Raw genomic sequence first — 23616 nt, 5'->3', positions numbered from 1 at the left:
GGCCTAGCAATGGCATCAAATACCTGGGTGTCAATTCCACCTAAATTAGCCGACTTAGCTAAGGTTAATATTGAACCTCGACTGGTCCAACTTGAGGCGGATAATGATAGATGGGCCCCACTTTTTTATCACTGTTTGGGAAAGCCAATGTCTTAAAAATGTACCTAAGTTTAATTATATTCTCCAGGCCCTCCCAGTCAGAATTCCACTCAAATATTTTTAAAGATTTGATAAGCTTTGCAACAAATTTCTCTGGAACAGTAAGCGCCCCAGGCTTAATTTACATAAACAACAAAGGCCGGTTGACCAGGGTTGATTGGGTATTCCCAATCTATTACTATACTATTATGCATATGGTCTCAGACATCTCGCCCACTGGTGTTTGCCCCGCGAGCGTGCTCCGCCCTGGTACTGCATTGAAAGCACACTCTGTGATGCACTCCCTCCCCTCCACTTTTATCACAGCAGTATTGTCTGGTGAAGCGCAGACCCACCCTATACTTGCAAACATGCAATTGATCTGGAAAAAAATTTCTATTAAACTTAAATCTAACCCCCACCTGAATTTATCAGCAAGCATCTGGCTTAACCCCAAGTTAAAAATAGAGAAGAAACCATTTCTTTGGAAGCAGTTGATAGATAGAGGCATTTTGTTGCTGGGGGATTTATATGACAAAGGCATAATTAAATCATTCTCATCACTGAAGCAACAATTTGGTCTCCATCAGCAGCAGTTTTGGAGATATCTTCAAATTAGACACCTCTTAACTCAAACATTCGGCTCCACTTCAACTGCCCCACCAAATTCAGATATTCTCTCTAATGCAGTTAAAATTTTACGCACTGGCCATGAGGCATCCAAATATTATTAAATGTTTTAATAGTCCAGTCTCTAATCTTAAATCAGCCTGGGAGACTGATCTTAACCTATCCTTCACAGAGCAGGAATGGAATAACATTTTAAAAAACTATAAAAAATCATCAAGGGAACTCAGAATGAGACTAGTACAGTTTAAAATAATAAACAGGGTATACTGGTCCCCCTCCAGGTTATTTAGGGTGAAATTAAGAGATAGCCCGAATTGCTGGAGATGCGGGGTGGGCGTTGGCACTCTCCTCCACATGATGTGGTCCTGCCCTGTTGCACAAAACTTCTGGACAGCAGTACATGACAACATCAAAATTATCCTTAAATTAGACATCCCATTCTGCCCGAGCTTATTTGTATTGGGGGATCCTCTCCCTTTAAAACATCTGCCTGCATCACAGGCAGACTGCATGGGTCCAAACATCCCTCATGTTAGGGAGAAAACTTATTGTTACAGGATGGAAGGCGGTCAACCTGTCGCCAGTCAGGGTGTGGTTTTCTCAGCTGGGTATTGTGGCTGCACATGAGCGCCTTTCCTTTAGATTGACCAATGAGGTGGATACAACAGGTGGGGGAATTACATCTCCTTTATCAAAGGTCCCTAGTACAGCAATACAACAACATACCGGCCTAAATCTTTAGGAAATATCTTGAATAACGGTATGTACCATTTAATTACCTTCACATCTGCCAAAGTACAGCTCTGTATGTGTGTATGTAAATGTATGTGTATGTACTGTATGTGTATTATTTTATTTTTATTTATTTTATTTTTTTCTATTGTCAATTCTCTTCTAGCTAGTCTGTGTCAGGCGTGATTGATTTGTTGATTGTTCATCTATATCATTTTGTATCCTGTGCAATTTGTCTGTTTTCTTTTGGCCTTATGTTGAAGGCTATCTTATGTTTTGTCTATTGTTAAAAAAACAATAAAAACTACTGATTACAAAAAGTGTCCTTAAACACACCACATGGAGTCTTCACTTCAGTCTGAGTCTGAATGAAAAGTCTCTGCTGGTTGAGCTCACCGGCACTGTCTGGATGTTAGGCCACTAATCTAAAATGCTAATGCTAATATCTGTGCTAACATGCGTTTCTTGTGGTTAAGAACGTGTGTGTGTGTGTGTGTGTGTGTGTGTGTGTGTGTGTGTGGGTGTGGGTGTGTGTACCTAGGAACTTGACTAGCAATGAGTGGGGGTACTTCTTCAGATGCTCCATGTAGATCTTCAGGTTGGACAGAAGAAATTTGATCTCTCTTTTGTTCTGGGTCTTCAGAAAGAAGCGTTTATCATTTCTAGAATTTCAAAAGTTCAGAGTCAGTAGATGTCATCAATATCATCAATATCACCAATAATACAACATTCCCAAACACCAACCCTTTATAATAAAAAGTTTTGGAGCAAGTGAGGACTCGTGTCAATCAGAGACAGTTTCAGGAGCCTCTTACAGCTTTCCAAATAAACCAGATTTTTTTATGAATCATATGGGTAGTCTGAGTCTCCGAGACACAGACAGCAGCAGTAGGGAGTGAAGTCATGATGTCATGCCTTCTCTAAGTCCAGTCTCTCGTTCAGCATTTCATCTGTCTCCTGCGTATTCTTCTGGTTTACATTTTACAAGACAAACTGCCACCCACTACAGCAGTTACCACATTCTACTACCTTTTAAGAAGCTGAAACTGTAATGATTTTAAAAAGTTAAACAACTTTAACTTTATGAGCACAGAATGAAACTACAGCTTTCATGAATAAACTTCAGGTGGATACTTACATCGTAACATGATTTCATCCACATCCATAAAACTCACCAATGCTCTCTTCTAAAGTCATTTTTTCAACTTCCTGGTTGTGAACTCTGAAGTCTGACTCCTGTCTGTGCTGCTGTTATTTCAGACTGAGTAATTACAGACTGAGTTAACTGCCACCCCTGGACCCCATGGACTCTTCTGTACGAGGGGTCCCCATGAGTGGTCTTTCATCTATGAGCATCTCAGGTTTCATTGAAGGAAGCTAAAGAAGGAAGCTAAAGAAGGAAGCTAAAGAAAATAAGCATATACACAACATGTGTTGAATTCATAAAACTAACATCTTTATCTAAACGAAGTGAGCTAAAGGCTGTATCCTTATTTAGTTCTAGTTCTTTAGTTACTGATGCTGGACTTGAAAATAGATGTGACCCTGGATCATAGTAATTTCAACAGTGTTAGAAAAAGACATGTGATGGGTTACAACAGGTGCCACTCGCCACAATAAACACCAGCATCTGGTTGTACCTTTTCCTGGACTCACTATGACCTGAAGTTACAATGGTAGTGAGGAAGAACATACACATTCTTCAGTGTAGACTTGCTGACACCTAGAAACAACTCTATAACCCCACTGAGTTGGCCCCTTGATCCTTTGATCAAGGAGATACTACTTACCTTAATCAAGTACCCCTCCCTGTTTATTATCAACCACCATCTGTCCCCGTATAACACCCCTTCTTCCTTCTTACATCACCAACACTTCATTGTCTTAACAACATCTTACCTGTAGATATGTTGATTCAGTCTAGGGGCCCTTCCTGCCCTACCTGTGGATATGCTGATCCAGCTTAAGAGCCCCTCCTACCCCCCTGATAACTTGAACCTAGGTGTTACACAGCAAGACCTCTGGAGAACATTACCTTTTGTTTCTAACCTCCTTTCAACGTGTTATCCTGTCTGTAACCCCAGGTATATGCAAATACAGTTGTCTATCCCTTTGTCTTCATCTGTATAACCGTCCCCCTGCCCTTCACTCTGGGTCAGTCTACTGCCTCAGACTCGCTCTGTGTCAGCTGGCTCACCGTATCCTGGGATACCAATACACTCACATCACTACAGCAAACTTGAATCTAAGGCCTTGAGCGAATTTTCTTCAACAGTAGCTGAAAGAGAAGGTCACAGTTGCATTGGATAATTGGTCCAAAAATAAAAAAGAGTGTGGCCTCTCTGAGTAGTTCTGCTGAACCTGCAGAGCCTGCTGTGTATGTTGTCATTTTATTCCTGCAATTTGGTAACCTGCAGCTATTCCTCTAGTTTAGTATTGACAGCCATCCACAGACTCACATGTGCAAACAAACAGTTTCCAAGTTGACCTGGATCTATAATTTGGTCAAAAAATCTGAGACCGCTTTCCCATTCTGGTCGCAGACATTTGGACCCAATGTAGATCCCTAAGCAGTTAGTCATGATGACCATTTTTGGCAGATTCAGATACAGACATGTGAATCATGTTTATTTACAGAGCTGTAGGAGGTTCATGCCATTTGGCCTGACACACATCATGTTCCTAATTTCTCTTCCAGAGTTTGCACAAACCATAGAGTCACGACAGCTACATTTATGGGAAGTACACCAGATTGAGGCTATAAGGCTGAGGTTATGGCTGGGGTTCAAAGTTAGAGATACTGCAGAGGATTAATATACTGTAAGCTAATGGCAAGATAAATGTACATTTTTTGTGAAAACAGCAGAACATTGTGTGTGTGTAGGTGTGTGTGTGTTTGTGTGTGTGTGTGTGTGTGTGTGTGTGTGTGTGTGTGTGTGTGTGTGTGTGTGTGTGTGTGAACAGTGACTGACGTCAGGAAGAAGTCGGCCTTGCTCTTGGAGTTGCTGATGAACTGGAGGTAGCAGTTTTCAGAGCACAGAGACTTCTGATACTCCTGCTCTGTCACCCCCAAAGAGCCACGCAGGCTGGCAAACACCGGACCTGCAAAGGTCTCCATTGCAAAGTCCTGCAAACACACACATACACATGCAGCTAAATTGGAGGTGTAAGCATTCAACACCATAATGTATTTATAGAGACACAGACACATGGACCTACCTTATGAATCTGAGTGACCTCTAATCTGAAATCATCGTCTGACACTTCATTCTAGAGTCAAAGAAAACATGGAAACATGTCACAGGGAATAAGAAAGCCTGATTATCTATTATGCATTATTTGATGATATATACATATATATAAGATATATTAATGTGTTTTTAAATGAGGATGCACGACAGAAATGTGACATATGGTGATGTTTTGTCACCCACTTTGTTTGCAAACTAAATAAATGCTTTAGAAAGCTTTACATGTGAGATATTGTGTGGAAGGGAAATGATCAGTATTCCTCTCTATGCAGACAACTGCATCTTTTACTGTAGTGGACAGCACTGGTTTATCTGCAGTTTCATGAGATGGGTTTCAGTGGCCGAGCACATGAAGTTCACATCACAATGCACAATGCCAAGTATCAGATGGAGTTGGAACACACCACCAGTGAACTCTGGAGCATGCTCACTCATGCCTCTGGATGAATGGATGATTCTGGGTTTGGTGGATGTGAAGAAGAGGAGTAATGTAGTGGGGTTGATTCTCATGGTTTGGGTCCCTTCATTCCAATGAAGGGAAATCTGATGCTCCAGGATACAACAATCTTTCAGACCATAGTGCTCTTCCCCTCGTGGCGACAGTTCACCTTCTTCTAATGGCTCCTTCCAGCAGGATCATGCTCCACGCAACAAATGGGAGTGACAAACGGGAACCCCCAGGTTTTGACCATTCATGTGAACTAGAGTCATTTTAAATGTACAGCAGGTAGTTAGACACTGTGACGAAGAAAAGGAAGCTGTTGTGTCTTAGCTGCAATGTGATTGTGTTTTTAGGAGGAGACTCTAGGTGTAAAGGTCAGGCGCCAGAAGAGGGTGAGCACCCCCTCCGTTCTTGTCTCCAAAACATTCCTAAAAGCTGACTTTTGTTTTTCATAACAAAATTTACGGTATCTTTTAACTTCATATAGAATGACCATGTTTGGACATAAAGTTTTGTCTCTGTGCCTCTATAGGTTATTAGGAATCAGCTAGGTCATGAATATGTAACTAGAGGTTATTCAGCCGATAAATTGTTTGGTTTTGGGGAAAAACGGGAGAAGATCCTTTTTGGCTTTGGGTCCTCTCACAGGCAGTTTTGATGCTTGTTAAAAGATGCTGTGCCTTTCTGTAATAAACTTTTTTATATACAACTGAGCCGGTGTCAGCAGAGATTCCTTCATCATCATCACATCATCGCTACGGAAGAAACAACGAATCATTATGTGTGATAAAATAGAGCAGCATAAACACTGCTAGTATGAGAAACCCCTGCAACTGGAGATGAGACATCACCACCGCACTGACTGTAGTACGTGAATTACTAACGACTGTTACTGAAAAGACCTTTTACTGCAGTACAAGTAAAATCACTGTGTAAACATGTTCTCAGATAAAAGTACAAAGTAAGTCAGTTAAAATGCCTCTGAGTAAATGTGTTACATTTTAAAAGGGGAAAGGTGAAAACATCTTATTTGGTGATAATAATAATAATATATGATAATACTATTAAATTAAAGAGCATCTTTAGTTTACCAGGTGAATCAGTTCACAGCAACAAAATCAACCAATTCATTCCAGTCAGGCTCTTTGCAGCCTGTGCATACACATGGTAACTACTAATACCCACTCTGTTGTCAGTTTATTAGGAACATCCAGGTAAAACTGATGTATAGTAATACAACTGCCCTGCAGTAAATCCTCTTTCATGAGAGTTATAATGTGCAGTTTTTAATAAGATAGTTTTAGACAGTTGTTGATTCAGCTGTGAGATCATTGTGCTGGATGTATTGTGTGGAGGTGTGTGACATTATACGGAGGTGTTTCTGTTATTTAGCCTTCTTTCACTGATATAAATGGGGTGGACAACACAATAGAAACACCTGGACGCCACGGTGGGTGTCCTTATACAGCAGTAGATTTGTGTTGGCATATCGGTTCCCAATATCGGTTATTGGTCTCCTTGATTACGATAATCGGTATCGGCCCTGAAAAAAAAAACCATATTGGTCGACCCCTAGAATTAACTCGACCTATCATATGTTATGTGATACAAAGTGAAGGGGTGAAGAATATGTCTGATGCCGCCATATGTGCTATGTACATGTGTGTGTGTGTTGTGTTTTTGGGACTCTGCATATAGAACACAACAGACAGGACCATCATGCATCAGCCTACTGAGTCAGCAGAGTGCGTTTGACTGGGATTAGTGTGAAGCAGCAGCAAACAGATGTCTGTTCCACTGTCCTGTGACTATTCATTCAGCAGCAGGGTGGACTCTGCTGTTCCCGTTCAGCTGTGGTATTCCCACAATTTCACATGACGGAGGAAAACAACTGCCGATACCACTGCCATACCACATATGGTGTACCACATTGAGGTTATAACAAAATCCTTCAGGACCCCGAGCCCTGGTGTCGTATTTGACTCTGAACATAAACTTTACTTTTAGGTTCATGTAGGTTATGTCACCAAATCTATATCTCATAATCTGAAAAATGTTCTGATGCTCACTTTAATATCCAGCAGACTAAACTAGCAATCAGTTACAACTGAACTCTGCTGTCCGTGTGCTGACCAGAACCAGAAGGAGAGAACACATTACACTTGCTTTTAAGTACTTACATTAATTACCTGTCAGTTTCATTTTGAAATTAAAAACTATTAACTAGAAACTAGTCCCAATAAAGCAGGTCACAGTCTCATGGGACAAGTCTTTAGTTTATATTGGATCAGTCTGCTGGCTCATAGTGTTGATATCTTTAAATGCACAGTCTGTAACTTCTGCGTCTGGTGGTCTCTCAATCAAAACAATAACAGAAGATGGCATTGGGTGACGTCAGGCTATAGCGTGGGATCATAGGAGTTGTGGTCTTCACCACCATTACCGTAAGCTCCTCCCGGTTTCTCTGAAAACTTATGAAGCAGACGTTCAGCAGGTTTTTACCAGCAGCTGAACGATCCACAGAGGTGTCCTCCTCTCCACAACTAACATTTCCTCAGCTTGTTTCTCTGATAACTTCAGATCCAGACGTCCGACGACTAAAATCCTTCATCTGGTTCAAATATAGAGCTGAAAACCACCAAGGTGGAAAAAGTGTATGTGGCTTAAAACTAGATAAAAGTCAATGTTGAGCTTCTGTCAGACAAACACACTGACACATGATCATACAGGATATGATGTCACTGACAGGCGACCAATGAAACGTTACCATGATTAAAATCACAGATTCCTCTGGTTTGAGAATTGATGGAAACATTTGGGATGATGTAAGAACACAACTCAACAACATATAGAACACAGGTGCAGTTGTTTTTAGACATTTTAAGTTACAGATTAGAACTTTAAGTGTAAATTTAAAACCTCTTTAGCCTGGCTTTTGATTAGAATGTTTTCTGGTTTTTATTTTTTCATTTAACCATTTATTTTATTGTATTCATATTGTGAAATGGTTTATTCCCTTCTTCATTTGTTATTGTCTTTTATCTGTTTCACTGTTTTTCAATCAATTTCAGATGTTATTAGTTTATTACAATTATATTAATTAATCATTTGTATTACTCGTGTGCATCAGTGTCAAACTGCTTTACTGTTTTAGACCTGTGGTGTCTGACACAGTGTCTACAGAGCTGTGCAGTGAAAGTAGCAGCAGCTTCAGTTCTTCACACAGTCACTGTAGTTATGATCAGCTTGTTGAGTCGTCTGTGAAGCACTTTGAATCACACCAACCCGAATAAAAAGTGACATTTTAAACCATTTACTCTCTCTATATTTTTCAGTGATAGCAATTCAATGTATTCACAATCTGTAATGACGTCTCCTCTTTAGTGGCAGAGTCAGCTTCTCCTGTACTGGTTTCAAATTACACATGAAGACTGACTGCATATAAAGTGGCAGGGAATCCAACTGTTACTGCAGGTGATTTGATCTGATTGATTTTAGCCCCATACACCATCTCAGAGCCCATGGAGTTACTGAATGGTCTGGTTGCACCATTATCTCTCTGCTATAGGGGAGAAAAACGCTCGGGCTTGTTTGCATTTCTTTAAACCAATCACAGTTGTCGTGGGCGGAGCTGAGTCCGGGATGCAGCGATGGTGCTCCTGCAAAATAGATTGGTAGGGGAACTTGTTGTGGTTGAACCAATATTTGCGGGTGAGGAGGTGAGCATGTTGTTTCTTTGTAGTGAAGGGGAGTTTGAACGGGAACAGGCAGGTGAAAGAGAGGCGCCCAATGGTAAGATTAACAGAGTGCTGTAACCCTAACCCTGTGTGTGTGTGTGTGTGTGTGTGTGTGTGTGTGTGTGCATGTGTGTGTGTGTGTGTGTGTGTGTGTGTGTGTGTGTGTGTGTGTGTGTGTGTGTGTGTGCGTGTGTGTGTGTGTGTCAGCAGGACAAACTGCAGTAACTAACTTCCACCATGCACTTGCCTCTTTAACATCACGTGGTATCTTTGCCTCACAGTTTGAAACACTGTGGTGTCACAAGCCAGACAACTGTCCTGGGGCCCCAGACACCCAGGGGCCCTGGTCAAAACACCTGCTCCTATTGTTTTCTTTATGAGCTGACACGTCAGTGGCGTCTTGACACATACCATTGCGTCAGCGGGTTCATCATATTCACATTCAAATGACACAACATTCACAAAGGTTTGTCAGTGGGTGTCTGATTTGTAGCTTCATTTTTAACAGTGCAAAGTTATTGTTGATAGGAAAAAAAGCTCTGATGAGAAAAATAAATTATAAGGCTGATGTTATAACTGCAGCTGTAGAGAAGGGCCAGTATCACCATGTCAACCTCTTGTTTGATTTTATCTTGCTTTGTTCTCTTCAGTGGAGCAGGCTACAACTTGAAGCCTTTTTATTCATTGTAAGAATTCAGTTCGGCTTTATTTACTTTACTAGTGTTTAATGTATGTGTGAATACACTGTTATGGCACAGTTGCAGCACTGTCTGTGATCTTTAATTTGAATACTAAGAGAGAAGCCTTTAAACATCATGTATGTGTAGATGGTTGAAGTGTTGCCTCAGCTGGTTCGTACTCACTGTGGGTGCGTTGTCTATGGTGCTTTGGATGGCTGCTGCCAGTCCCTCCTTCATCATGCAGGTCAGGCCGTAGAACTCGTGCTGCTGGTCGATCTCAAACAAGCCCAGAAGTTTCCATTGCTGCCTCAGACCTCCCCACCTCCTCCTCTTCACCGAGCGTTGGTGGTTGCCAGACATCCTCCCCACGCCGCCCGCAGCCGCCGACGTCTCCATCTACACTGAAACACAAATCTGCAACATTTGAGAGAGAAGGTTTTTAAAGCTGCAGCTAAGAGAAATCAAAGAGTAGGTCGAGGCCAGAGAGGCCAGTGACAAACACAAAAGACAGCTGACTATCAGCTGAGTCTTTAACAGCGTAACTATGGAGACCAACACAAAGGGATAATAGCTTCACCGGCTCTGCTGCGGTTAATGGCATAAAGCTGGTCCTCCACCACATCTCTGCATTAAAACACTTTTTAAATGTTCAATTGTGTCCACATGTGTTAGAATAAAAGACAGCACAAGCACAAAAATGTCCCATTAAGTAATGTGGGAGCATAAGGCAGAAAATAAACAGGAAGTGAAGACAAACAGGCAGAAGAGCAATGGTGGAAATACAGCATGTCACTGAGCTTAATAACACCACAGACTCTCACTGTGGAAGCTGTTTGTACAGTCTGACCATTTTTACACAAGCACATGAGGATCATTTTCAAAGGTTGGAGCAGATGATTTTCTATATTTTCCTTACTGAAACAAATCCCATGAAAAGACCGAAAGTAAAATTAATGTAACTAACACATATTGTTGTGTACGTATGAGCCACACTGTTGTCACCATAAACACACACTGTAGTTTATTTAGACTCAACCACACACACATCGTCCTGCTGCCACAAGAACTCATTAGAATACCAACTGTGGATTAATCCGCGACTGAAAATAGTTCCCAAAAAATGCACTATTTCCTCCTGTTTGAGTAACGTTTGAGATTTTTCTTAAAAATTATTTTTTTATCTTTTTTTTTCTTACCATTTATAAGATTCGTTTCTTTACTTGCAACAGATATGTTCTAATCTAGGTGAACTGATCCCTTAACCCTATGGTTATCAAGTGAAAGCAAAATTCAGTGGCTGATTTTTGAATACGAATAAAGGGGGATGTAATTCTGACCTTTTTCTGTGCATTAAGATCAGTTCCTGTTATATTGAAAGGTGGAAAAAATCCACATTTTAAGTCTTATTTGATGCACTGTGTGTTATGTTTTCTGCAATGTGTACAACCACAGACTACAAGCAGACAGGTCCAGGTCTGTAGTCCCTGTCCCACTTCAGCTGCCATTGCAATTACATGACAACATTAACCCTTTTGTAAGTCAGCTGTCTTTGCTATGAGCTAGTTCCATAGCAACAAGCATGATGCAAAGCTCCTAGCTCCTTTTGAGCTCCTCTCTGTTATTGGCAGCACAGCTTCACTTTACATTTGACTGTGACATAAAAGCTTCCTGTCTGATCACAACCTCATGTGTTTGATGATCTGCCTGAGTCTTCAAGTTGCTGGGCTTTGAACACATCACATTTTAAAGAGCGTAGTTCAAACAAGCACAGGGTGTTACAGTACAATAATTACAATAATTAAACATGATTTAAAGAGGAAATGTCAAATGTTGGAGAATATTAAAGCCATTATGTGGATACTGCCTTGTAATATATCATCACATGCCTGTGTCCAATGAAATGAGGAGATGAAGCAGGTGCGACTGTCTGGAGCAGTCCTTTCGGGATGCAAAGTTGTGCACTGCACTCTAACTGTGAAGTTAGATTACGTTTGTGCTGGCCGGATCACAGCAGCGGGGCCAACCCTATAATCTGTAACGACTGATGATGATGATGATATTGATGATGTTTCCACCACCGGTCAGCCAAGTGCCTCGTGATTGAGTTGGAGTTTCTGGTGGAAACAGTGCAAACAAACCATGTATGGATGCCGAGCTGGGGCTCAGGGCTACACCTCTTGTTACGGGCAGTCTACTGAGTCGCTCTGGTTTCCCGACTGCTTGGGAACTGAATGGAAAGTGCTTCCAATACACTGAGCCTTGCCTCCATTACAGCAAATTAACTACTGTCATTACATGTATCATTATTACTAAAGGTGTCAGAGGAATAACTAAACATAAGACACACAGAGCAGACAGAGCAGGAGAGAGGGAGGGAGAGAAAGAAGTCATCGGTAACTGCTAAAGAAACTAGCAGCTCTGGATAACATGTAAACAACAGAAACGCCAGCAACAGGAAATGAGGCAATACAGTTACTGCAGCACAACAATAAAAGCCCTGTCAAGAAATAAAGGGTTTCTGCCCACTAAAATGCTAGAGGGCTTTTAATTTGAAACGAGGAACAACAGGAAATGTTTAAATTGTATTAACATGCAATGCAGTAGCTTTAATACAACAGATAGGAGTGAATGAAAACGATGCTTCATTACGCTATGACCAACTCTACAAATCAAACAAAAGGAGTTAGTCATAAAGACTTGTGTTGACTTGTGTTGACAAGCTTTAAATGGGATTAGTTGGACCTATTTGTGGTTGATGTTTGATTATCATGGATATATTATCAGGGACCCCCAAGCTCCCAAACCAAACAATGGGGTGAAATTTCCCGAGAAAATTAAGGCTCAATTTATGGCACAAAGGAAGCTCCCCCAAAAGAATGGCCATCTTAACATGGAAGAGGGGTTTGTGTGTCCCTGTGATCCTGGGAGCTGTGTTGCTCAGAGCAATAGCCCCTGGTAGGGTCTCCCAAGGCAAATTGATCCCATGGGAGGGGCCAGACCAAGAGTGATTGACAAGACCCTACTGACTTGGCAGAGACCGAGCTGCGGTACCTCACCCAGAAGAGGGAAACCCAGGGGAAATGCTCGGCCCGGAAGTGGAGCGACTAGATATAGTTGGCCTCACCTCTACATATAGCACAGGTCCTGGAACAGCTAGAGATCGGCTGGACTCCTTTTCCAGAGTTGCCCAGGGTGACGGAGGCTGGACGGGTGTGGCTGCGATGGAGTTCTCCCCGCAGAATAAGAAGCTCACTTCTATGCAACTGTCACTGAGGGGAAACGTCACTGAGGGGAAGGATTGCGGAGGATTGCTCCGCTGGGGATTGCTCCCTCTGGGTGGGGTTGAGTTGCTTCCCCAAGTGAAGTAGTTTAGTCTCAGTGCACTGCTAAACTTTTTAAAGGGGTCAAAGTGAGTAAAGCTGAAGGTTCAGATAGAGTACATAATGAACATTAAGTTACTGTCCCGATAAAGTGAGTGATGTATTTCAACTGTGCCAGCTCTCCTTAGACTCTGAGGATGTTGGGGACAGTGGTTCTGCCTGAAGTTTTCAATGGTTTGCAGGCTGCAGAGTTAACATCACTAAACTCTAGAGAACACTGTTCAGTCAGAACCTGTGAATGTAACTGGACCAGTTCTTAATCCCCAGTTTGTGTGTAAGCCATGTACAAACTCTGTACTAACCCATGAACACTGCACACATGCACTGATAGAACGTCAGCATTTAATATGATGCACCCACACATACTGGTAAAATAGCTCATATCCTTCTTCCATTGAGATCATGAAGTCATTAGATGGATCATCAGTTTCTACACTGTCAGAGACTTATAGATTCGGAATCAGTTTGTTCTTCCCCTGACTCACTCCTTTATTTTTTTATCTCGTACACAGACGACTTCATAGAGAATATAAAAATCATCATATTGCAAAGTTTTCTGACGAGAATGTTATTATGTCTCTGACCCTAACCCATCACATAAGACATTTTTGCCTTTTACTTGTTATAGCACAGTGAGATAGAGAGAGAGAGGAAAGCCAGGGAGAGAGAGGGGATGACATGCAGCAAAGGGTCACGGGTCGGACTCAAACCCATGGCCGCTGTGGTTAGGACTAAGCCCGTTATCAGTGACCGATACATGATGCCCTCTGTAGAGTGGAACCAGTCCTCCAACCTGAACAACCACACAGGTCGTTGAATTCAACCCTCTGTTACGACCCCTGTCTCCCGAAAACAGAACCCCTATGGTGGCAGACGTACTGGACCTCAGTTGTCATGATAACAATTATAAACGTGATTTTATCGAGAGCAGCGTATCGATCATTGCCATGGTTAATAATAACAGTCATGGCTTGGTTAGGTTTAGGAAAATATTGTGATTCGGGTTAAAACAAGTACTTCCTCCACATTAGACAATCTTTGTTGTCATAATTACAATAATAACAAGGTGGTTCATTTTGTGGCATATTTCGGTGTTTTGTTGACTCATCCTTCCACCACCACCTCCTCCTGACGTGGAGTTTGTCTCTCTTTGTACTACGTCACCGCACATTTCCCTTTGCTCCTGTCATAATTACTACCACCGCTAAATGTCGCCTAGCAACAAAACGTGAATCTGGGTTATAGTAACCTGCTGCACAGACGACCTATAGTCTCGTTTTTTTCATGAATGTTTTAGATCACCTGCATGTAAAACAAACAGAAGGAAGTTTGCTTTTACTCCAGAGGCCATTACACATGTGTGAACTGATCACTGTTAAAAATCATTGTACATTTCAACTATTACTAATACTTGTATTGTTTGATTGTTTATGAATTAAATGTCTGTGTGTACTTTTGTTTTTAAACTCTATTGCCTTAAATTTCTTCTGGATCAAATAAAGTATTTTGAATAGTACTGATCTTGAGTTAACATTACATGTCATAGATCCACTTCTTTAACTGGCCCCTTATTCAAATGGTTGACACATGCACACCATCAGCCCATCTGTGCACCATCCCTCCATGCACCATACATGTGAAACCAGTGATGCTGAGTGTGCAGCTTGTTGACAACAAGCACAGAGGGGGTCTTTTCAAGTCCTGGATCAGAGGTGTCAAGCCAGTAACCTCATTTTACCCAGCGCTTTACTTGATCTCTGCCATCATGACAAACTGTCTCATGATGTCTGACTGATGCAGGCGATATTTCATAATCCCTGCAGTGGAGATAATGATTGTTCCACAGGGAATGTGGTGAATAATCACCTCAGTAAATATTTGTGCTTTGTCATCAGGAAGTTCAGATTCAAAAATTCTCTGAGCCACAGATCAGGATGACAGAAGGAGGCATTATCTTGCCGATCAGTGGTGAACTCAGAAACTGAACATTTAGCTGATACAATGCCAACATGGAATAAAGCCTAACTCATCACATGTAGCCTCCTCCTCCTGCTGCTGCTGTATCATCACATAAAAGTGGTTTACTTGCCTCGGTGTGGCTCGTGGACGCAGGGCAGGTCGCTGTGCAGGTGCCGGTCTGTCCGTGTCTCCGTGTGTGTGTGAGTGAGTGTGTGTGTGTGTGTGTGTGTGTGTGTGTGTGTGTGTGTGTGTGTTGTGTGTGTGTGTGTGAGAGAGAGAGAGACAGAGAGAGAGAGAGAGAGTCACATGTCAGCCTGCGGACTGACCGTGCGTTGACATCGACCGGCGCCTGGCTCTCCCTATGGTCACACCCACTCACTGACTAACCCCGGCACAGCGCTGTCTCTGAGAGGTCCAGCCGCAGCACACACACACAATGATGCAATACAGCACGTCAGACAAATAATATCATTACGATAATTACTATATTTAATATAAATACTGTTGTATGTTTAAACACTGATGAATTAAATGATAAATGGTAAAAAACGTCACAGATCAAGCCTCACTGACTCATGGGGTCATCAGCTGGCTGCTGGCTCTGGTCCAGGTGACTGGGCTGCAGATATTACTCCTCATCCTGTTTGTTTGTGCTGCTGCATATTGGAACTGAACAGTGTACAATCCAGTTCCAGTTCACCCATTCCCTTTAAATCCTCTTTAAAAACATTAACAATGTTTAAATAAAACAAAGAAAAAACAAACAATTCCTGTTTTTTTTTCAGATTAAAGCTGTGATAAGCCAGTGATGGGAAGTTTTATGTTGTTGCAGCCAGACCACATTGAGCACTGCATTGCTATCTCAGTCTAAAATAAATAATAAGTGAGCTGATGTATTATTTGGCCTCCATATCGTTACGGGTGGGATGTGAGTCACCAACATTTGTGAGCCAAGCAAAGTGGGCCAAAAGTTGGAAAAGGTTTGGAACCACTGCGGTACACAAAACTATTCATGAATGTAAGAGACCGTTCATCCTGCGTTCATCCTGTCTATTCAGGTCTAACTGGACTTTTCCATCCAACAGGCTTACAGCCCATCACAGCTAAAGCAAACGCTGCCTTAGAGACTTAAAGACACTGTTGTATTGTTTGAGCTACCTCTTTTCAACTTGAACAAACACAACAAAATGTATGAGTAAAAATGATATAAAGCTTTACCCCCTCTATATTCCCAGCACAAACCTCTCTGTAGTTAAAGTCTGACAGCTAGTGATAATGGAGTATCCTATGATGTGTAGTTTTCCCCTGATCGCAGCTCTCCACTGTTGTATTTGTTGTAAAAAACATACTTTAACCACATTGTTCTCCTAGATGCTCTTTGAAAAAGTCGGATGCTCACCAAAAGAAAGCCTGTTAATGTTGCTTACTATCACACTGTTCAAAAAATAGTCCACGTACTTCATGCGACTATTGGATTCTGAAACGCACTTTCTACCTCTGCTGCTGAAGTTCTGTTTTCACCTGTGCCTGTTTGTCAGCAGGATTACACAAAAAGTGCTGAACCAATTTGAACCAAACATGGTGGAGGGATGGGTCATGGACCCGAGACGAACCCGTTACATTTTGGTTCAGATTTGGTTAAAAGGACAGATCCAGGAACCTTTGATCTCTTTCTGTAACATTGTGAGAGAGGACATTTTTCTAGGGTTAGGGTTATTGATGGTGTTGATATCTATCTGAGTTTGTACAGTTTGGTGCAGATCCAGATTATTAACTGGATCTGACCAATGTGATTGTTTGGCCTTGGTGAAGTTGGTTGATTAGTTAGATTAGTTCATCTAAATAAAAGACATGGAGATGTGGCAGCATAGTCTATGCGTTGCACATAATGCATCTTGAACGCACCTGGATGGCCTGATAGCCAATCCGTGAGCAGGGGCCCGTATTTAAGACGGCCCTCTCTCCCACTCTTCCGCTTTCCGCATCACTTCCGTGGGTTGTATAAATTAAATTTGGGTTAATTACTTACTTAGGGTTCCTTTGATTAGTGTTAACTTGATTTCCTTTGTTTTTCTTGTGTTAAATGATATTTTGAATTGTGTATTTTCTTTGAATTAGGTATTTTGTTTTGATTTCTATTGGGCAGTTATCATTTGGATATTTAGAAGGTTTTTTAGTTCTTTGCACATCTGTTTTCTAGGTTTAACCTGCCCATAAGTTGTTGTTTATTTCTTTTGTTCTGAGTTGCAACTCCCCTAATTATATTTTATCCCTGTTTCAGTTGTTGGAGGCCGCTGGCGGTGGCGGTGGCGGTGGCGGTGACTGGTGGTGGTGTCCCCTCATTTGATGTGCTGTGCTCCCTGGTGTTGGTTACTTCAAAGTGTGTGTGGGTGATTTATTTCTATTTATTTATTTTGGGTGAACCACTCCCCGTTCACTGATACCTGTCCACCTGGTAAGCCTCTGCTCCTGACTAGTTGCCCTTTTTGTGTGAATGATTTTGATTATTTATTTTAACTGACATCAATAAAAGATATATCTTTATACCTTGAACCACGTCTTGTGCCAAGTGAATAGAGCGACCCTGTGTGTGTCCAGTAGTTAAAACCAAAATTCCCTGGGGGAAATTCCCAGGGTGGCGTTGTTGTGCAATCGTGTAAATTTCTCATCATATTTGACATCTGTTAGTGTGATCATCCACCCTACCCTCGCCACAGAGACGAGTTTAGTAGATGTCATTGGATGCTGGATCATCAACAGAAACAGTGGCGGTGACAAAGCAGCTTCTCGCCTCAATCAGCATGTTGAAGAAACCATCCTGTTCCACACTCATGAACTTTGTACGTTTGTAGAGGAGAAACAAACAGAGAGACGACAGGGCTTTGTCTTCATCCTATCCTCCTATTTGGACTAGAGAACAAATAAGGTAACAGGATGAGGAGATGACCTTTACCAGCAGGAAGAGGAGTGAGAGGGTGAAGGTGTACCGACTGGTCTGATAATCTCTTACTTACTAAAGGCTGTGTCCACTGCTCTCCATGTAACAGGCGCTCAACAGCAGTCCCAAACAGCAATATCATCATCATCATCATCATCCATGAATCCTCCTGTAAGTATGAAACAAAATGACAATTAAACACAAACCTGTCTATGCACCTATACTGTGTATTTGTATCTTTTTATTGATTATCTCTCAAACAGCTATTTTCTTTATCAAAATGTGTTATTAATTTAGTTATATAGCTATTTATTTGCCCTAGTAATGTCTCCCATGTTATTGTCAGTCTCATAATAATATCACAGGCTTCATTGTTCACCTTTGTTTTTTATTTTTATTTTTTGCACTGATGTTGTTTCTTCATGTCTTTGTCTTTTTTGTTGTTGTTGTTTTGTGCGGTTTGTCTGGCACTGGTTGTGTGTTCTCTTTTGTGTATTTTTAAAATCTCCTCTATGCGTCCTTTAAATTGCCCCCTTGGGGACAAATAAAGTTTGTTGAATTGAGATGTATGGTGTCTTTCAGTAGTTGTTTTTCTCCTACTGACCACAAGGCGGCAGCAGAGAGGGGGAAAATCCAACACTACAAAACACACAGAGCTTTGACGAGCTACAACCGGCCCAATACTACTAGTTACTTATAAATCTATTAACATAAGTATTAGTATTACCCTGGCTATAGCTGTTAGACCTACTGTAGTTACTGCACTGTACAGCTGTGAAGATAAATCAAACATCTGTATTCAATAAACAAAACTTATTTTCAGCATCAACATTTTATTGAAGAGAGAAAAAAGAGCATGAACTCCAACAATTTACATCATCTACACACATGAACTCCTGTACAGTATGTCACAGTATTTACACAGTTTGTGCTGCTTTAGTCCCTCCCACCATGTTACTGTCAATCACTGGACACTGTTTCTTTTCTGGGGGGTCATATTCAATCTGAACACATCTACATACATGTATTCACAACATCAGGTATTCTTCTAGAATGGATAGAACACTGGTGTAAGACCAGCTCCTACAGAGAGTGATGCATTATGGGTTGTTTGTAGCCTTGCCAGTCTGTCAAGTCAGTTTAGCTGTGTCACAGTTCAGGGGCTGCATCCTTCAGAGGACATGGTCTATGAAGGTGTGGCTCTTCTTAGGCCGCAAAGGCCAAACTGAAATGAGACATTCTGGTCTACGTGCCATTACTGTTTTGTTGCAAAATGTAGCTGCTGTTGCCTAGCAACCTTGACAACACATAACTTTTTTTTCACAAAAACTTGAGGTTTTAAGACCCTAAAAGTTCTACCATTAGCTTTTGAACTGAGCTGAAACCCGATACTGACACTTAATCCTCAGGCTCTCTGTCAGTTTGTTTGCTGATATATTGTTTTCATTACCTGCTCACAATGAATCTTGGGATAGGTTGGACCACGAAAGATCTACCGATTGGAACCTTCATGGCCCAGGAGAAGAACACCCCAGACGCATTTCTCAGGAACCTCTGAAATGGGACAGTCACACCGCTGTGATGCAATCGGTCTTCAAACACAGAATCTGAACTGGGACACAGCTATGGTGTCTTTTTAGAATGACCCAGCTCACTTTAACCTGTCAACCTGTGTCCAGTGTTTCACTTCCTTAGAGGGAAAAAATCCTGATGACATTTGCCAACGTGTTTACTGCAAATATGCACCATGGACTGAATCATGTGTCAAACAGCCAAAAATGACTGAATGACGCAGGACGTCATGATGAGGAGCCGGACGAAGAAAAAACCTGACCTCAAAACCTTACACATTGTGTGACTAATAAAAAGACAGAGAAGAGGGATTTACATTCTTTATCCTGTTGCAGTATTTGGTCTGAGTGGAGGGTCATGTTTAGTCTGTAGGTCTTTTAAATATGATACTGAAAGCGATTTTCTGACATATTTCTCACACTATCCGTAAATTCCTTTTTGTGACATTTCCAGTTATTCTCATGACATATTTTGGTCTGTAGACGAATGAGACAATCCCAGAGAAGTTTGGTCCACTGTGTGTTATTTATGCTGCCACTTGGGGGCGCCGAGGTCTAAGGTATAATAAAATCTCTAAAAAATAAATCTCTATCTAACTTTGTAAGTATGAACGCTGTTGTTCAGGAGCTGTCATCAGAAAACAGAGGTGGGATCTTTGTTTGTGGGGCCCCAGAGAGAGTCCAGCATCAGGGATCCTGAGATCAGTCTGCTTTCTTTGGCTTACGGTTTTTCCACATGACAACAGCAGTGAAGGCCCCTGTGGAGAGGATGAGTGTGGTATTAAAGAAATGACAGTCTCACACTTACACACTTTTTCCACCAACATTAGCAGGTGTAAGCAAGCTTTTTAAACACAGGTAAACCTGCTAATAGAAGCTGATGGAGAGATGGAGAGAGAGTGAGCTGCTAGCCGCCGTGCTAACTGGTAAAACAGATCTGTGTCAGGTTAGAGCTCCTGTAGAAGTGTCAGAGCCTCCGTGTGAGACGCTTCCATCAGTTTTTTAAACTTATGTCAGGGCTGCAGCGCACTCTTTCATCACGGAGCACTGTGTAGCCGCAGTGTCTGCTGTTACAGCACCACGTTGGACAGGTGACAGAAAGAGGTGAAAATGAGCAAGTTCACCTGGGTGTTGTGTTTACACCAATGCTGATCAGAACTGGAGCCGATAAATACCTGCGTCTACTGCAGAGTCATGTGACCCAGGTGTGAATGCTGACTGTTCCCTTTTCCATTGCCAACAAAAGACTAGTGGAAAAGTGGCTAATTTAATTTAACTCTGTATGTAGAAAATGTAGAGTCCATTGTTCAGTAGAACACACCAGTGTGCTGATTTGTTTGTTGCATTTTAAGCTGCAGACAGTCCACTCACCAATACACAGGAGCAGTATTACTGCAGCGATGCCAGGCAGGATGACCGAGTACTCCCGAGGAAGAAAGTACTTGTGCAGCACATGATCACTGTCAACAAAAGGCTGGAAGAGGACAAAATATCACATCATATATCTAATATAAAAAGTTTTATTAAATGTAGTTTTAAAAGACTAAGTTCCTGCTGGAACATCAGTAATAACAATGTTGTGCTTTCAAATTATACATTTTAGTTCATTTAGGTGATTTTAAGATTTCAGAGTCAACAAACTCTCTAACTGAGCAAACTTCCTGTTTCAGCCTGATGAATGTCACCTGTTCATGAGGTTTGATCATTAGCATCATTGACATGTAAGAAACTGCCATATAAAGCTGCTTCTGCTCTGTCTGTGGGCAGGTTACATTCACAAAGAGTGACAAGAAGAATTCTCACTGCAAAGCTTCAGCTGCCAGACATAATCAAACACACTTAACTGAGTCAACAGTGATACGATAACAATCTGAACAGGTAGGCTACAGCTGACGACAACATGACATCAGAGTGATGCTGGACTGTGGCAGAAATAAAGAGGGGCGGTTTAATGTTAGACAATAAAAAAACGTATTTCTTAAGCAAAGCGGATCATGAGTAATATGGGAAATGGTCGACAGCACACAGAATATCATTAGAAGCAGTATGAGATGTTACACTGAGGGAGCCGCAGAGGATAAGACTGGACAGAGACTCTGAGGTAGCTATGGTTGCTAGGCCAAAATGTGACAAGTAAAATGAACAGAACAGAATATTAATTATGAAGTTTGTTTTAGTTGATTTTCAGTATCACATTTAAACTCTATATGAGAAAACTGTGAAAAAATTACACTAATCAGTCAAATTTTGCCAGAACAGATCTGTTTTTCAATGAGGCTTCATTATATGCAACAGGACAAGAAAGGACTGATGTGAGCTTTAAGCAGCAGCTGGTTGTTTAATAAACTGTCCTGTGCAGACACAGCAGAGAGCTTTTAGAGGACGAGGTGTTGTCATCTATATTCAGTCCAGTGGAGTGGACCAGTACAATTGTTCAGCTGAGGTGACTGGGATGTTGGGGAGAGACAGGACCTACCAGGACTATGACCCAGACTGAGTAGTATGTAAACAGCAGGAGGCTGAAGACAACAAGACTCATGCCAGCTGCTTGATCCACACCTGTAGCCTGAAGACAAAGAAACACAACAGCATCACACCTCCATGAGACAGATTCAAATAACAAGTTGTCAAAACTCAAAGCAGCAGAGGATGAGGTGAGCCAAGCTTCAAAATGCTGGTTCCTCCATTTCCCATCATGCAACTATCTGACCCAATTATAGGTCATTTTGAACTTATACATTACACTTATATATGAAATCTCTATTGCATGTCATTAGCTTGTCATTGTTGTTTGTTAGTGTGTCGATGTTAATAAAGTTTTAAAGGGAAAAAACTTACAATCAATAAAACTCAAGTTGTATAATTGTTAAATCTATCATTAAGTCACAATAGAATCTCAGTGCTGTTAACTCTCCACTGAAGAGGCACCTCACTGCAGTGACAGCCCAGGTCTGCTCAGCATGGACGCCCACACCAAACTCCATTCAAATATCTTGAAGTTAAGAGTTGATTTGCGTATTCGCAATATAATCACGTAGCACGACACCAGATACACTTTGTTACGAATTAGCAGAGCTCTCGTATAAATCCGGCATAAAAAATGTGAACGAGCTTTGAAAACTGTTTCCTTAAAAGCAGACTTTCATTTATGAATTCAGTTCAGCAGGAACATTTGGGGTAGATAATAAGCTCTTCTAAAGTTCTAAAGAGAATCGTTTATGTCTTTAGCTATTGACGGGTTTTATACAATTGTTATAAGTGACCATAAATTAAAACATAAACTAAAACAGATACAGAAACAGAAACAGGTAGAGAGAAGCTATAATGGATTTTACGCCCAGTATCCAGCTATAAGCTAACACTGTTCTTGATAACTCTGAGGTGTAGCTACAGTAGCCATGTGTTAGCTTCATTATCGGGAGGAAGAGTCGAACTTCTAAGTCTCTTTCTCGTTTTCTGAATTAGCAACAGCTATATATAGCTTTATCTTTATTTCACCGGTTTAAGGTTCATCAGTTATCTTTCTCACCATTTCTGACGTGTACTGTTGTTTGCTGACGCTTCCTGCTATTTCTTCTTCGTGGTATTAAATGCCGCTCATCAGCTCCATCAGTAGGTCTCTGCCGCCCCCTGACGGTTTACAAGAATACTATTGAAACTATCAGCTGTCATAATGCACTCAGGTTCTGTGATTGCATGTGTTGATACTTTAGCATCTGTTTATCTGCTCAGTCTATCTGCTCCATAGCCTACTGTTGGGGGGTTTACTCTGTAACAATACAATATTTTTTTTTTTATTTATGTTGCAAACAAGAAGGTATTGCATATACAGTACACACTGATGTTTCATTCATTCATTTTGACTGGTATTTCTGAAAATGTGTACTCAGTACTCTTACTGATTACTCTGTAGTCAGAAATATATGTGCTCAAACATTTTTAAATCAGTCTCATTCCAGCAGTCTTCATGCACGGGTTTGCTCCACTGACGTTTCTATATGTACATGTAGTCATCCTGTTTATTACCAGCCATAGTGATTCTCAACTTGTGTGTGTCTGTTTGTGTGAGTCATCATGGCAAAATGTGGTCCTGGAGACACCTACTGTAGCAGGAACTACAACAGAGGTGGTGTGAATACAGGTGTCTGTCTGTCTGTC

At 41.3% G+C, this 23616-nt stretch overlaps 2 protein-coding genes across 3 annotated transcripts in view; both read right to left on the bottom strand.

Moving 5' to 3' along the window:
- Positions 1-18609, bottom strand: part of pip5kl1 (phosphatidylinositol-4-phosphate 5-kinase-like 1) — a 35163-nt gene extending 16554 nt beyond the window's left edge. The window contains exons 1-5 of one of the 2 annotated variants that reach the window (XM_056403516.1): positions 17964-18609; positions 9794-10024; positions 4720-4770; positions 4473-4627; positions 2038-2162 (exon numbers count right to left, since the gene is read on the bottom strand). In XM_056403516.1, coding sequence (XP_056259491.1) covers positions 2038-2162; positions 4473-4627; positions 4720-4770; positions 9794-10006 — 544 coding nt within the window. In that variant the 5' untranslated portion in view covers positions 10007-10024; positions 17964-18609. Of the gene's footprint in view, positions 1-2037; positions 2163-4472; positions 4628-4719; positions 4771-9793; positions 10025-15079; positions 15203-17963 lie in introns of those variants that run through there. The other variant, XM_056403517.1, reaches the window with a different exon arrangement.
- A 91-nt stretch (positions 18610-18700) lies between these two features.
- On the bottom strand, positions 18701-23069 carry dpm2 (dolichyl-phosphate mannosyltransferase subunit 2, regulatory). The gene is made up of 4 exons (XM_056403518.1): positions 22988-23069; positions 21935-22024; positions 20830-20932; positions 18701-20216 (listed from the first exon to the last, which is right to left on the bottom strand). Exons 1-4 carry the CDS (start codon positions 22988-22990, stop codon positions 20161-20163), a joined length of 252 nt encoding a protein of 83 aa, XP_056259493.1. The 5' UTR covers positions 22991-23069; the 3' UTR covers positions 18701-20160.
- Between the last annotated feature and the right edge of the window lie 547 nt (positions 23070-23616).

The sequence above is a fragment of the Seriola aureovittata genome, chromosome 18 (assembly GCF_021018895.1).
Source record: "Seriola aureovittata isolate HTS-2021-v1 ecotype China chromosome 18, ASM2101889v1, whole genome shotgun sequence".
Classification (NCBI taxonomy): domain Eukaryota; kingdom Metazoa; phylum Chordata; class Actinopteri; order Carangiformes; family Carangidae; genus Seriola; species Seriola aureovittata.
The sequence above is the reverse complement of the archived record's forward strand: the minus strand, read 5'-3'. Positions and strand labels throughout refer to the sequence as shown.

What these genes read in the sequence shown, in the direction of transcription:
- dpm2 (XM_056403518.1), bottom strand. An exon ending in CAGTCTGGGTCATAGTCCTG is followed by an intron (nt 20,933 to 21,934) that starts GTAGGTCCTGTC and finishes GTCCTCTTCCAG; the next exon opens with CCTTTTGTTGACAGTGATCA. An exon ending in AATACTGCTCCTGTGTATTG is followed by an intron (nt 20,217 to 20,829) that starts GTGAGTGGACTG and finishes TCCTCTCCACAG; the next exon opens with GGGCCTTCACTGCTGTTGTC.